Here is a 16,708-nt window from a genome sequence, read left to right as displayed (position 1 = left end):
TAAAATCAGGAAGGCTGACTCTGGTGAAGGCATTGGCCAGAGAAATCATCCAGAGCGTAGCCATCAACTGTTTATTGAGTAGAAATAGGTGTGGTGTTTGTATTTGTTACAAAAAAACTGCACAGAGACTGGTATCCTGTCACCAAGCCACCCTTATTTACACATGCACAGTGGATGGACGCTGACCAGCCAGCTCACAGCCAATCCCTCGACTGAGGAGAGTTTCTGAATCTACTGTTCACATCTGTCAGCCAGAGCTCCCTGATGAGATCAGGTTAACAATCAATCAAGGATCTGATCATCAAGGAGATCCACCTGGCCCTTATTCCAATCACAACAGTGTTCTTTCTGTCCGTAAACAATTGGACTGTACGTATTAATGTATGCATCTTTGAACATGCTCACTTGCACCACACTGTGACTTCAACTTACAGTGATTATCAGTGTATTTTATCAAATACTCAGGAATATTCAACAAATGTGGTCCAACAGCACAATCATATCTAATGTTCAACGTTGTTTTGAGTTATACAAGTTCCCACTACTTGACTATGGTCATTTCATTTATGTAAATACCCAAGCTAGTGATGTAAGTGATCACATGACAAGACTCCCAAAAAAGATAATAAAATGTGAGGCTGGATGAACACAGCAGGCCAAGCAGCATCTCAGGAGCATAAAAGCTGACGTTTCGGGCCTAGACCCTTCATCAGAGAGGGGGATGGGGGGAGGGAACTGGAATAAATAGGGAGAGAGGGGGAGGCGGACCGAAGATGGAGAGTAAAGAAGATAGGTGGAGAGAGTATAGGTGGGGAGGTAGGGAGGGGATAGGTCAGTCCAGGGAAGACGGACAGGTCAAGGAGGTGGGATGAGGTTAGTAGGTAGATGGGGGTGCGGCTTGGGGTGGGAAAAGATTAGTTGTTTGTGTGTTAAGCCTTGTGTCACCCCTTACCCTGTAAAGAGAAAAAGATTTGATGACGGATAAAATAACTGACAATCCTGTGTCCAGCATTTTCTATTCATCGTGATCAAGGGCACGGTTACAATGGTAACTGTAATATCTCCCCCCACCACGCTGCTTCAAACAAGATCCGTGGGATCTCTTCTGTCATCTGAGGGAATGGACAGGACCTCAGTTTAATGTCTCATCTGGAAGCTGCTGATTTGGAAAGTGTTGCTGTTCCTCAGTGCTGCTTTGGGTACATCGATACTTCCTGATGAAATATCCAGAATGGGGCTTGGGCTCACAACACTGTGCCTCCACAGAGTGTGATTCTGCTGGGCAGTCATGTCGTCACCTTGCTGGGTTTAACCCCACTCCTGTCAGTGTGTGTCTTACAGCAGTCTGATGGAAACTGAAGGCTTCGGTTTACTGGGTGGGGTGGGGGAATTAACTGCTGACCGGAAGTATTCCCTTGTCCCCATCCCCTCAAGTGCAACATTCACAAATGATGAAGTAATGTGGACGACCAAAGGAATGTAACCCTTTATCATGAGAGGATTTGTGGCATGGTAGCTCAGTGCTGCTCACTGCTGCTTCACAGCCCCAGGGACCCCGGTTCAATCCTATCCTCGGGAGACTGTGTGGAGTTTGCATATTCTCCCTGTGTCTGCGTGAGTTTCTTCCGGGTGCTCTGGTTTCCTCCCACAGTCCGAAGATGTGCAGGCTAGGTGGATTGGCCATGCTAAATTACCTATGGCATTCAGGGATTTGCAGACTAGATTGATTAACCATGGGAAATGTGGGATTATGGGGTTAAAGTGGGGGTCTGGGTGGGATGCTCTTTGGAGGGTCGTGCAGATTGAGTGGCCTCTTTCCACACAGTAGGGATTCTATCATTTGGTACACGAATAAGAAAAACTTCGAATTCTGTTGAACCTGGTTTGACTGAACCTGGAGTATTGTATGCAGCTTTTGTTCTCTTTACTTTAAGAAAGATAGTATTGCCATGCAGGGAGTATAACAAACATACACCAGATTGTTCCCAAGATAACAGAAAAACTGGGCTTGCATTCTCTGGAGCTTTAAAGAATGAAAGTTAAGTTAATTTAACAATGACTTTAACTGCCTATCTTGAAAATCTGATATCCTCTTCTTGGAGGTTTCATATAACTGAGCTTAGACTTTCATAGCTTCTAATAATCCTTTACAGTTTTAACCAAACACTTCTGCTCTGGACATTTTAAACTAAACTCCTTACATTGGGGTAATAAAATGTGCGGCTGGATGAACACAGCAGGCCAAGCAGCATCTCAGGAGCACAAAAGCTGACGTTTCGGGCCTAGACCCTTCATCAGAGAGCGAGCTCTCTGATGAAGGGTCTAGGCCCGAAACGTCAGCTTTTGTGCTCCTGAGATGCTGCTTGGCCTGCTGTGTTCATCCAGCCTCACATTTTATTATCTTGGAATTCTCCAGCATCTGCAGTTCCCATTATCTCCTTACATTGGGGTAATCTCTTTCTTAACAGTCTGAAACAATCTCCTTTTCCCAGGCGCAAATATTTTGCATATCCAGCTCCATCCAAGAAATTGTAAATTGCAAAACTCATACTCAAAAGCTCAAAAAGGATTTATAGAATCTTCCATCTGAAAGACTGTTGCATGATACCGTTTTCTTTGTTCACTTTGTGAGCTCTCCTAATGTAAACCAATTCTCATCAGCCTCCCTGAACTATCTCTCTCAGACTTGTTTAAAAGCATCTCCATGGTTACAGAAATATTTACAAGTTAATCATTAAATTCCTTCAGACCCACACAAAACCCACATGCCACTAGATGAAAATTCCAAAGTAAATGCCATTAAAATACATCGATGAATCATACACCAGTGTTAAACATATTTGATAAGCTAGGTGCAAGGAAGCTATTTCCTTTATTTATTGAACAGAATATTAAAATGAAAGCCAAGTTATTTAGGAGTGTAATCAGAAAGCATTATTTGACACGAAGGGTACTAGAAATGTGATACTCTCTTCCCTAAACAGCAATGGAATGGGGGGGGGGCGGTGTGCAATTGATGTTTATAGGACTGAGCTTGATAGATTTTCGTTGGGCAACATTGTCGAGGAGTAGGTTGGTAAACAGAACTGAGATCCTGATTGCTATAAACTGATAGAATGTCAGATCAGATCCACAAGGCTGAATGGCCTCTCCTGCTCCTATGACAATGGCAAACAGAGGGCCACCTGCTGTTTGATCTATTCTGTCCTGGTTTGCTTATGGTATGCGTTGCAGTTTGATGCAGAATCTCACCACCCACCTGGAGCTATGAAATCTCCTGGGAGGGGAGAGAAACGAGATCTTTAAAAACCCTGGCCAATTATAGAGAAAAACAATGATCTGAAAAACATTTGCTCTGGGCACGACTTCTACCAGCTTTAACACGCTGCATGGAATGTACAGAACGAATCATTCGCTCATTTGCTAATATTGCAAAGGTCTTGCCCACATTTTGAGTGTTTTCACCGAACGCTGAGCTGCATTAGAACCAGTTTCATGTCTTTTAGAAAATGATAGTCTGCAGGTAGCCAGTCAGTGAGTACACTGCACAGAGCACAGATTTATTGATCACTGTAGGGCAGCACAGAGGCTTGCTTTGCCAATACAGGGTGCTATCGAGTGCCCAAAGGTTTGTTGATGCCCACAGCTCCTGAATCTATTGGCACATTTAGATACCAGAAGAGGAGGCAGTTACCTGAAATTTTATAATAATCCTGGATCAAGCCGTTTCAGGTTAATTGGAATTCTATTAACAAGATTAAATGTGTTGATTTAGATAGTCTGTCAAATGGAGCTGAGAGGAGATTGGGCTTAATCAATTGGATCAGAGGTGAATGGAAAGGGTTTTAACAGTTAATACTTTATAGACCTCAGTGGAACTCATTGCCACAGAGGGCTGTGGAGACCAAGTTGTTGAGTGCATTTAAGACAGAGATAGATAGGTTCTCGATTGGTAAGGACAGGAGAATGAGCTTGAGAAATATATCAGTCACAATCCAATCATGGAGCTTTCGATGGGCCAAACAGCCTGATTCTGCTCCTATGTCTTATGGTCTTATGTGACGTAATGACTGTTTGCAAAGAGCTCACTGTTTAAAAGTCAGCAATTACCTGTTTAAAACAAAGAGAGTCCTGAGTCTTTGGAATGGTCTTCCTGAGAAGGTGGAGGAACCAGGGTCCCTGAAAGTGTTTAAGGGGGAGCTGGAGCAATTCTGGTCAAGCAACGACAGTGGGGAAAGATGATCAGGGAACATAGAAACTAGGAACAGGAGTAGGCCACTCGGCCCTTTCAGCTTGCTTCACCATTCAATATAATCATGGCTGATCATCCAACTAAGTACTGTATTCCTGCTTTCTCCCATTGTCCTTTGATCCCTTTAGCCCTATGAGCCACATCTAACTCCTTCTTGAATATATTCAATGTTTTAGACTCAACTACTTTCTGCGATAGTGAATTCCACACGCTCACCACTCTCTGGATGAAGATATTTCTTCTCATCTCAGTCCCAAATGGCCTTCCCCATATGCTTGGATTGTGATCCCTGGTTCTGGACTCCCTGGTCATCAGGAACATCCTCCTGCATTATCCTGTCTGGTCCTGTTAGAATTTTATAGGTTTCTAGAGATTCTTCATTCTCCTAAACTTGAGTGAATACAGTTCTAACTGATTTAGCCTCTCTCTAAACATCAGTCCTGCCAGCCCAGGCAGAAGAGAAAATGTTGATTTGAGGTACTAACCAGATTGGCGAGGTTCCTATCGAATGGGGAGTGGGCTGATTTTCCTTGTCCTGCTCCTGATTTGTTCATTTGGTTTAAATAAACAAAAGCAATATTTCCAGAAGGAATTTAGTCAATTAGGCTCTCAGAGTGTGAAAAACAGGAACGGGAGAAGTTTGTTCAGCCATTCACCATAATAAAGCCACAACTGCCCTCGACATCAAGCCAGCATTTGACTGACTGCAGCATCAAGGAGTCCCAGCAAAAAGCACAGATAATGGGAATTAGGGAGCTATCTCCCTGATGGTTGGAGTCAAACACAGCACTGAGGAAGATGGCTGTGGTGGTTGGAGGACATTTCTGCAGGAGTTCTTCAGGATAGTGCCCTCGGCCCAACCATCTTCAGCTGCTTCATCCATCATAAGGTCAGAAGCGAGGATATCCACTGATGATTGCACAATGTTCAGCACCATTCGTGACTCCTCAAATACGGAAGCAGCCCATGTTCAAAGGCAAAAAGATTTGGACAATATTCAGAGGTAATACAGTGTGGAGCTGGAGGAACACAGCAGGCCAGGCAGCATTAGAGGAGCAGAAAAGCTGACATTTCAGGTCAGGGCCCTTCTTCTGAAATTTCTCTGGTTCTTACTATCTCTTGGGCAATATCCTGCCTTGGACTGACAAGAGGCAAGTGACCTTCTAGCCACACAAATACCAGGCAATGTCCATCTCCAACAAGAGACAATCTGACCATTGCCCCTTGACATTCAATGATGTCACCATCACGGAATCACCCATTATCAACATCCTGGGGGGTGTCAATGTTCAGCAACTGAACTGGTCCAATCGTATAAACACAGGGGCTACAAGTCCAAGTCAGAGGCTGGGAACACTGCGCAGAGCAACTCACCTCCTGACTCTCCAAAGTCTGTCCACCATCTGCAAGGCGCAGGTCAGGAGTGTGATAGAATACTCCCCATTTGTCTGGATCGATGCAGTTCCAATAACACTCAATGACAACACCATCCAGGACAAATCAGCTCACTTGATCTACAAACATCTACTCCCTCCACTACTGATGCTCAGTAGCAGCAGTGTCTGCTATCTACAAGATATAATGCAGAAATTCACCAAAAATCCTTAGACAGTGCTAACTTACAGGATTATGGATAAACTTTAACCTCAACTTTCCATATCCTTTAATTACATCGATGCCAAAAACCAATTGTTTCCTGTTTGGAATATTCTCAATGACCGAGCTCTGTGGTAGAGAATTCTGAAAATCTACAACTGAAAAGCACAATGTTTTAAGGCAGCTATGTATCTTATTTTTGTTTTAAACAGTTAAATAAGGCCCTTTCTAAAGAGGCCACTTACTTCTTCTGGCGTTTTATGTCATTGTGATTGGGAACACACTCGCAGGTTACAAACAGCATCAGTCTAATTTCTGTCTGAGATAACATACCCCAATCTCCTGGAGGTAGCAAGAACTGCAGATGCTGGAGTCAGATTCAATACGGTGTGGAGCCGGAGCAACACAGCAGGTCAGGCAGCATCAGAAGAGCAGGAAATGTTGACATTCCTGCTCCACTGAGGCTCTGATCTCCACTGTCTAAACACTTCTGGTGAAGGTTGACTTATTCCTAGGCCACAAGCAATATCTAGAGAAACTGGTTTGCACTGTCGATAGGGTTTGGGACAAAGGGGTGATTTAGGTGGATTTGGTATCGTACTGACTTTACACAGAATTGTGGAAATCAAACTTGTCCCCCTCTTCAAAACAAGAACCAATTGAAATTGTAAAATGCTAATTTCAAAACTGAAATTGATGGGTTTTTTTGGGCAAGATTAAGAACTGAAGCACCTGACAGGGAGTTAAGAGGCAGTCCAGTGATGGTGTAATTGAAAGGAGGCACAGGTCTGAGGGGGGCTATCAGCCTTCTCCTGTTGTGATAAGTGGTGGTCTGCATTTTCCAGATGGATCCATTAGCAACACCTCTCCCTACAATTTAAATGACCAATTCCGAAAGCGCACTGAATGCGTTTGAATTTACATTCATTATGTCCTGTTGCACAATCCTGATCTGAAGCCAATCAGGATAAGAGATCATTCCCATCAGACTGAGATGTGAAGTGCCTTCTTTGGCTATTTGTACAGCATGGAGCAGGCACAATGGACCAAATAGCCTCTTTCTGAATCGTAATAATTCCATGATTCTGCAAATCTTTGGAATTCTCTGTAGGTTTAGAGGGATATGAGCCAAATGCAGCTAAATGGGACTAGTTTAGTTTGGGAAACTTGGTCAGCATAGATGATTTGAACCAAAGGGTCTGTTTCTGTGCTGTATGTATTGATCACTCTATGACTTGTGAAATTGAGGATCCCAACGTGGATGTAACGATCTCCTTATCAAGAGAACAGAGGCAATGATGCTCACAATTTTACCTGAGTAGGGACTCGTTCACTGGTGTTTTATTGCTCTGATTGGGAGACGCAACTGACATCTCTCTCTTTCTTTCTCCCAAAACAGGAAATTTTAAAGGTTTATGTAAACAGATCGACCACTTCCCAGAAGATACAGATTACGAAGCAGATGCTGCTGAATACTTCTTACGTAAGCTCCCTTCCTTTTTAATCCCAATCCATTCATCGCGACTTATACTATCATTCATGGGTTTGTCAGAAAGGCAGGAGGAAGCGGATGAGTTGCATGCTCATGGGCCAGTGATGTTCACCAATCCTTAAATGTGGAAACATGACATGCATAAAAATATTGGAGGAGCCTCAGACCCATGTGTTCCATAACTGGGAGCTCAGACCAGTTCAGGCCTGGTCCTTGTCTGAGCTGATCTCACTCACAGTTGTGACGCGGGCTCAGTACACCGGATTATGGGTGATCGGAGAGGAGACAAGGTTCCTGACTTCTGGTGCTCAGCGCCAACACCAAGTGAGCCATCCTTGTTGCTGCTGCAGCAAATGCAGGCAATTAGTTGCTATATCGCATTTCCAGCTGCTGGGGACCCCCCTTTTCCCAATGAGACCCGTAACACCTGCCAACAGAGAATGGCACAATGAATCATACAGAAAAGAAGGAGGCCATTCAGCCTATCGTACCTTTACTGGCTCTTTGACGGCATTCTCAATGCCACTCCCTGTTTCTCGCCATTTTCTTGCAATTTTCTTTGTCCTTTACAAGTTTGTATTCAATTGTCTTTTGAAAGTTCCTATTGACTCAGCTTCCAACACCTTTTTAGGCAAATGTGTTCCAGATCACAATGGCTCAGTGAGTAAAATAACAATTCTTCATCTCGCAGTGATCACCTTCAATCTGTACCCCTTAGAACAGAATCCCTACAATGTGAAAGCATGCCATTCAGCCCATCAAGTCCACACTGACCCTCCAAACAGCATCCCACCCAGATCCACTGCCCCATAACCCTGCATTTCCCATGGTTAATCCACCGAGCCTAGACATCCCAGGATAGTACGGGCAATGTAGCATGGTCAATCCACCCTAACCTGCACATCTTTGGACTGTGGGAGGGAACCGGAGCACCCGGAGGAAACCCGGGCAGACACGGGGAGAATGTGCAAACTCCACACAGAGACAGTCACCCGAGGGTGGGATCGAATCCAGGTCCCTGGTGCAATGAAGCTGCAGTGCTAACCGCTGAGCCACCTTAGTTACTGGCCCTGCTGCTAATGGAGACGATTAAGTCTCTCTCCAGTTTATCAAAACTGCCACTGCACTGGATGATCAGCCATGGCCACAATAAGTGGTGCAGCAGGCTCAAAGGCCAAATGGCCTACTCCTGCACTTTTATTTATGCTTTGTTAATAATTTGAATTTGACATTATTTCCACTTAAACTCCTCTATCCTCTGGAGAACAACCAGAACATCTCGTCTCAAATGTTTGAACATGATGTTAAAGTTGACAAAGTTATTTCATTTCTTCTTGGGATGTGGGCGCTGCTGGGTGGACTAGCATTTATTACCCTCCCAAACTACCCCCTACCACCAGGAGATGGTGAGTTGCCTTATTGAAACACCGCAGTCCACATCATCCATGTTTGATGCAGCTACGTGGCATTTAAATATAAAAGCAAAATAATTATAAACATGTCACTATCTGACAAAATGGGCTGTCTGTGGCAGTGCAATGATTGTATTCCTACCTCTGAGTCAGGAGACCAGGGTTCAAGCTATACCTACATCAGAAGTGGGTAATCATCTCCGAACAGGTTGATTAGAAACTATCAGTAAGCGTGGAGTGGGATAGTAGTTCAGATTGCTCGGCTAATTCTGGGGATAGGTGTTCAAATCCTAGCACGACGTTTGGGGAAATTCAAATTCATTAAAAAGCTGGTCTAGTGGTGACCATGTAACCGTTGCCAATTGTTGTAAAAGCTGACTTGGAAATATATCGCTGTAATTTCACTGTCGTTTGGTCAAAATCCTGGAATTCCCTCCCTAAAGGCTTTGAGGGTCAACTCACAGCACATAGACTGCAACAGTTCAAGAAGGCAGCTCACTATCACCTTTTCAAGGGGCAACTAGGGGCGGGCAATAAATGCTGGGCCCAGCCAACGACACCCACATCCAACAAATGAGTAAATAAATAAATACCCATCTGGTTCACCAAAGTCTTTTAGGGAAGGAAATCTGCCATCCTTACCTGGTCTGGCCTACATGTGACTCCAGGCCCACAGCAATGTCGTTGACTCTTAAATGCCCTCTGGCAATTTGAGATGGGCAAGAAATTTTGGCCTAGCTGGTGATGCCAGGTCAGAGGCTAGGAATTCTGCAGAGAGTTACTCACCTCCTGACTCCCCAAAGCCAATCTTGATGCTCCTAGCCCTTTGAAAGACCAATGAGTGTTTGGACATGGCAGATTTCTATCACTGGAATGTATGGTCCAGTGTTTAAACCCTATTCCAGACTGTCCCCCAGGCCCAGTGAAGGTTGGTGACCATTCCCACACCCTTACTGTTTTCGCCCCTCCTCCCAACCAACACCACACCTTACCAGTGACGATAATCACAGCTTAAAGAAGGAATGCTCATATAACTGCTCATCAGAGTCCAATACACTGCTTCAAATTCAGACATGAGCTGTTCAGAGATGAAATCAGGAATTAGCTGTTTCACACACAAAGGGTCATCGAAATCCAGATTTCTCTCCCCCAATAAAACTATGGATATTGGGGGACAGCTGTAGCTTCCAGCACTGAAATTGATCGATTTTTGGGTAAAGGAATCAAGGAATAGGGAGAAATATTGGGTCAGGACAGGGATGATCTATGGGGGGATATCATATTAGAGAGGCTGAATGGCCCTCTTCCTCTTTCTGTGAACTGACTATTGCAAATGATGCACAATGAGCTAATGATGAAGTGATATGTGATCCAGGGAAGCTGTTCCGATATCGAAAAGAGACATGTGCATCCAGCCAGGGGAACACAAAACCCACACTCCATTGAATAATCATTGTAGTGGTTGAGTTGCAAGTCAGTTACACCAGCAAGAGCTTTAGTTACATCAGAGACCACAAGGAATTTGTTGAAACTATTGCTGCTAATGGGTCTGCTTGTGTCCTGGCCAATCATTAGTGCCTATTTGCACTGGACTTTTTCACAACAAAGGAGTCGCTGATCCAAAATTTGGCATCCACCCCAGGTCATGTGATGTCATGAAGAATGTTGCAATCAAAGCAAAGCTCTCCAGTTTGTAACTCAATCAACAAATGGCCCAATTTGTCAAGTGGTTACACCACTGTTAATTCATACAGTACAGAAGGACACCAGTCACCCGTCATGCTTCAAAGATAATGGGAACTGCAGATGCTGGAGAATCCAAGATAATAAAGTGTGAAGCTGGATGAACACAGCCGGCCAAGCAGAACTCAGCAGGATGAAGGGTCTAGGCCGGAAACGTCAGCTTTTGTGCTCCTGAGATGCTGCTTGGCCTGCTGTGTTCATCCAGCTTCACACTTTATTACCCATCATGCTTCAGCTGGTTCTTTGGAAATGTTACCCAGTTAGCCCCACAATGCCCTTCTGCCTTCCCTAGATGTGTACATTGTTGTATATTTTTCGGGTATTTTTTCCAGTTCCCAGTAGAATGTGCTGCGACTGGTTTTTCTGGAGGAATGTGTTTAGATCGCACCTTGCTGAACATTAAATGCTGCTGTCTTTGACGTTAGCAGAAATGGCAGGCAGGTGGGGATGGCAGAATATGAACTGCCAATAGCCCAGTGAGCCAGCCACACTCATCGTGTTAACCATGATCTCTGTAAGCAATGGAGCATGAGGCCACCATAATCCCACATTTAACATTCACCCACTCTCAGTGACTTCATAGGAACTGTGCAACATTCAGCTCCATTTAGGAATGAAGTGACGAGCAGGAGCAGACCATTCAGCCCCTCAAGTCTGTTCTGCTATTCAATTGGATGATATATTATTCAGCTCAAATTTCCGTATTCTTTCTTACTCTTACCCAACAAGAACATTTTGATGAAAGCCTTGGAAGTATCATTTGTGGCAGCCTTTTGGACTGTGGGAGGAAACCAGACCCCCGGTGGAAAACTGACACAGACATGGGGAGAATGTGCAAACTCCATACAGACAGTCACCAAAGGATTTTAAGGAAGAGAATTCCAGGTTCCTACCTACCTATGTGTGGAAAATTGTTTCCTGATTTCATCGCTGAATGGTTTGGCTGTCACCACCAAATTCTCCATTTAATCCTTTCTAACTTTTTAAATCCACCATTTGATCGAATGTACTAACTTCCAGGTGATACAAGCCAGGCTAGTGCAACATTGTTCCCAGTTTCAAATTATTTCTTAACCTTGTCCCACAGAGAACCATGATCAGCTTGAGGCTCCCCTCTCGGTTCCCCTTTCCTACAGGCTTTGAGGGACAGTGTTTATTACAGTCAATGTTATCCCTCGTCTAAAATTCACTACTCCCTGATCTTTGTAAAGAAGCAGGAATAGGGTAAATCTCTTTGAGGAATAAAAACAGAAGTTGCCGGAAAAACTCAGCACGTCTGGAAGCATCTGTGAAGATAAAATCTGAAGAAAGGTCACTGGACCTGAAACATTAACTCTTGTTTTTTTTTCTTCTTCACATATGCTGCTAGACCTGCTGAGCTTTTCCAGCAATTTCTGTTTTTTGTTCCTCATTTCCAGCATCTGCAGTTCTTTCGGTTTTTAAATCCCTTTGTGCCTCAGCAACCCCGGAACCTTCACTCGCTGTGAGTGATCCTGGATCGCCCTGCCATCCCCCACCAGATGAGGGGGGAGGGGGGTGGGAGGCTTCACATTCAGAGGGTTTCTTGGGAGTTCTTCATGGCCCATCCTATGGGTTTTGGTTGGATTGTTGAGTTGACATCGCAGTTGAATGACAGCACCTTCTGGTTCAGAAACAGTTAATGCTTTTCCTGCAGGGTCATTCCCATATGGTGTGACCAAATTTGAGACAGTAGGAACTGCAGATGTTGGAGAATCCGAGATAACAAGGTGTGGAGCTGGATGAACACAGCAGGCCAAGCAGCATCTAAGGAGCACAAAAGCTGTCTAGGCCCGAAACGTCAGGTTTTGTGCTCCTAAGATGCTGCTTAGCCTGCTGTGTTCATCCTGCTCTACACTGTGTTCACCAAATTTGACTTCGACTGCATCAGTAGGCTGAGTGCATTGGCTGGAATGAAGATATCAGACAGAGTTGAAATATAACACACGGGCCTCCAAGAAATAACAATAGTTTATTTACAGGTGATTTGAAATGTTTGGTTTTGTGAATCAGCGCATCTGGGCTGCTAAAACAAGAATAAATTATCTCAAAGTTTCTTTTATTCTCTTTTTCTCTTTCTGCTTCTCCCTGTCGCTCTCTTTCCCCCCGATTTTGATTCCACTCAATCCCTTCCTCTCACCTCCCAGGTGCTGTGCGAGCATCCAGTATCTTCCCTATCCTCAGCGTCATCCTGCTCTTTATGGGGGGGCTCTGCATCGCAGCCAGTGAGTTCTACAAAACTCGACACAACATCATTCTCAGTGCGGGCATTTTCTTTGTCTCTGCAGGTGAGAGAAACATTCATCATCTCCTGTCTCAGCTGCTCACCCTTTTCTCTTTCCCCAGGTTTAAAATGAGGTGGGAGTGGCTGGGGTTGTGCTGGAGGGAAAAATCAGAGTGGGGTTCCAAATTTCAGATGTTAGCTCTTGTTCAGAAGCAGTAACGCGTTGTGTATGTGTGTGCATTTATGTCGGTACATGTGGATGTGTGTGTTTATGTTTGTGTACAGTGGGTAGCTAGTCACTCTGTATTTGTGTGTGTGTGTGTGTGCGCGCGCGCGTGTGTGTGTGTGTGTGTGTGTGTGTATTGGGAGGTTTGTGCATGGATGTACATACGCACTTCTATAGCTTTATGTAAGTGTGTGTATTTGCAATAGTATCTGTCTGTTTGTACTTGTCAGTTTCTGTGTGTATCATAGAATTCCTACAGTGTGGAAACAGGCCATTTGGCCCAACAAGTCCACACCAAACTCAGATCATCCTGCCCAGACCCATCCCCTATAACCCACCTAATCTACACCTCCCTGAACACTAGCACGGCCAATCCACCCTAACCTGCACATCTTTGTACTGTGAGAGGAAACCCACGCAGACACGGGGAGAGTGTGCAAACTCCACACAGACAGTCGCCCGAGGCTGGAATTGAATCCAGGTCCCTGGCGCTGTGAGGCAAGTAGTGCTAACCACTGAGTCACTGTGCTGCGTGTGCGTGTGTGTGTGAGTGTGTGTGTGTGTGTGTGTGTGTGTGTGTGTGTGTGTGTGTATGTGTGTGTGTGTGAGTGTGTGTGTGTGTGTGAGTGTGTGTGCGTGTGAGCGTGTGTGTGTGTGTGTATGAGAGTGTGTGTGAGTGTGTGTGTGTGTGTGTGTGTGTGTGTGTGTGTGTGTGTGTGTGTGTGTTCGAAGGATTGAAATTCTCATTTTTGAGAATTCCGTTAAGAAATTCCCATCTCCCCACTGACCAATCCATAGCCAGATAGATGGCAAGGTTAACACTTCTGACTGTGGAGTGGGGGAGTTTATTTGTTGGATTCCTACCCTTAGCCAAGAAGAACAAAACAGGACAGATTGATAGGGTGATGGTATGTGGTTTATGTACAAATGGTAATGCACCTCAAGTGTTGGAATGTGACATGTGATGATGTAACGCTCTGAATGTAAGATTATGGATTCAAGCTTCAATTTAATCACATTTTGGGCAGATTGATGACTTCTTGTAATCAGAGTAGAAAGAGGCCATTTGGTCCATTGAATCTGCACTGACTCTCTGAATGGCATCCCACCTAGACCTACTCAATAACCCTGCATTTCCCATGGCCAATGCACCCAGCCTGCATATTAGCCATATGTTGATGATGCTGAACATGAAATGGAGAGACTGAAGGATGCCAACAAGAGGAGTCCCTGGCACAGAACAAATCTTGTGGAGCTTACCTTTGTTGATCAATCACAAGATCTGGGCATCAGTGGCAAAATGGGCACTTTTACCCACCTCAGTGTAACTGAGTGGCTTCCTGAGCCATTTCAGAGGGCAGGTAAGAGTCAGCCATATTGCTGTGGGCCTGGAGTCACGTGTAGGCCAGTTCAGGTAAGGGTGGCAGTTTCATTCTCTAAAGGGCATTAGTGAACCAGACAGATTTTTACAACAATCAATGATAGTTTCACAGTCACCGTCACAGTGATGAGCTTTATCATCTGGGTTTATTTAATTTAAATATTCCCAGGTGACATGATGGGATTCAATCTCATGTCCAGGCTTCTCCGGTACACACCCAGAAACAGAACTGCTTCATCAGCAAAGCCTGGCTCTGGGTTAAAGTCAAACAGATTGAACAGGAACCTGAGTGAATGAACATCTAAGAGATAATTCACAAAAACTTGACCAGGCACTAATTGTGGCATTGACTGAGAAAAGTGTATTCCTTTGTGTTATTGGGTAAGAGAAGGAGGTATTGATAGCGTGGTATTTGCAGAGGGAGAGAGAAAGAGAAAATGCAATCTGAAATGACATTTAATGGCATTTTTTATATTTTCATGTGCTCAAAAGGTACTGCTGACTGGTAAACACCAGCATTAAGAATCTGAGATAAAGGGAACTGCAGATGCTGGAGATTCTAAGATAACAAAGCGTGAAGCTGGATAAACACAGCAGGCCAAGCACCATCTCAGGATGAAGGGCCTAGGCCCGAAACATCAGCTTTTGTGCTCCTGAGATGCTGCTTGGCCTGCTGTGTTCATCCAGCTCCACACTTGGTTATCTTAGCATTAAGAATCCACTCATTTAGTGAACTGACAATCACTGATAAGAAACAGGATCATTATATAAAAATTCTTTCTCAGAATGTGGCCTTGCAAGTAAAGCCACAATTAATTACCCCCTTTCCCATTCACACCATTGCAACGATGACAGTGCTGGTGGGCTGCATTATACACTGCTACGGTGCTGTCTGCTGGTGATCCGTACTGAGCTGTGAGGTGAAGGGACCTGCCCCACCATGCTCTGAGGTAGTGAGTTTCATGATTTCGGTGTACAGCCATCAATGGGTGACTGGGACATGGCCCACTATCACAGGAACGATGGTGCTTCCATACACCTGCTGCTCCTGCCCTTCCAGGTGGTGAAGGTCACAGGTTTCAGCCACAGAATGATCCCATTGAACAAATGTGTCATTGCAACTGGCCTCAGTAACTCATTGATGTCGGAGAAACTGATGACGGATGATGCCGGGATGGGGGGGAGTTGAAAGTCAGAGAGAAACGAAATAGAGCCAGTCCTGTCCTAAACCATGAGCTAAACAAATAATGATGTCTTCGATTCCAGATGTCTGATATAAAGACAACATTTCAAGCTTTAAGCTCCTGAGAAAATGAGGGCACTGTCTGACAGTGCAAAAGATTTTTAGATATATCCTCAGATCTGACAACTGACCTCACTGAAGCAAACCCTTATGTTGTATAAGTTTGCAATATTCTTTCTGGGAGGAGTCGGCTCTCTTTGACATTGTATTTTGTTTCCAAGCAATATCAATTTATTGGCTCCCCAAGTCTCTGCTGAAAACTGCAACAGTGCCAACAATTACATCTTTAGGAAGTGATTTGATGGTTTTCCATTTCTTCAGCACATGCCATTCACTGGAGTTTTCAGTGTCACACCATTTAAATTTTCGATGAAAACTGCTGTGAACTGGCATCATGTACTGCTTCCAGTTTGAGCTATTTCTCTTTAATGAATGTGGAAGCTCAGCTTAGGAATCAAGATGAAACTGAAACCTTTAAATGCTAGAAATCTGAAGTAAAAGCAGAATATTTACAAGGATAACACAGTGTGGAGCTGCAGGAACACAGCAGGCCAGGCAGCATCAAAGGAGCAGGATTGCTAATGTTTCGGTTTGGGACCCTTCTTCAGAAACGTCAGCTTTCCTGCTCCTCTGATGCTGCCTGGCCTACTGTGTTCCTCCAGCTCCACACTGTGTTATCTCTGACTCCAGCATCGGCAGTTCTTGCTCCCTCTGATATTTACAAAGATGTTGCCACGGTTGGAGGGTTTGAGCTATTGGAAGAAGCTGGATAGGCTGGGCCTATTTTCCCTGGAGTGTCAGAGGATGAAGTGTAACCTTATAGAAGTTTATAAAATCATGAGGGGAATAAACAAGTTGAATAGACAAAGTCTTTTCCCCAGGGTGGGGCAGTTTGAAACTAGACGGCATAGGTTTAAGGTGAGAGGGGAAAGATTTAAAAGGGACATAAGGGGTAATGGATGTGTGTATGGAATGAGCTGCCAGAAGAAGTGGTGGAGGCAGGTACAGTTACAGCATTTAAAAGGCATCTGGATGGGTATATGAATAGGAAGGGTTTAGAGGGACATGGGCCAAATGCTGGCCAATGGGACCAGATTGATTTTGGATATCTGGTCAGCATG

The 16,708-nt window shown here is 44.5% G+C and overlaps 1 protein-coding gene across 1 annotated transcript in view; it reads left to right on the top strand.

Annotated features, from left to right (window-relative positions):
- The window catches only part of cacng2a (calcium channel, voltage-dependent, gamma subunit 2a), a 100,925-nt gene that overhangs the window by 69,463 nt on the left and 14,754 nt on the right, over positions 1–16,708 (top strand). Inside the window, exons 2-3 of the mRNA XM_048521269.2 lie at positions 7,248–7,331; positions 12,661–12,801. Coding sequence (XP_048377226.1) covers positions 7,248–7,331; positions 12,661–12,801 — 225 coding nt within the window. The remainder of the gene's footprint in view (positions 1–7,247; positions 7,332–12,660; positions 12,802–16,708) is intronic.

Source organism: Stegostoma tigrinum, chromosome 38, assembly GCF_030684315.1.
Source record: "Stegostoma tigrinum isolate sSteTig4 chromosome 38, sSteTig4.hap1, whole genome shotgun sequence".
Classification (NCBI taxonomy): Eukaryota; Metazoa; Chordata; class Chondrichthyes; order Orectolobiformes; family Stegostomatidae; genus Stegostoma; species Stegostoma tigrinum.
This window is presented reverse-complemented; position numbering and strand designations above follow the sequence as displayed.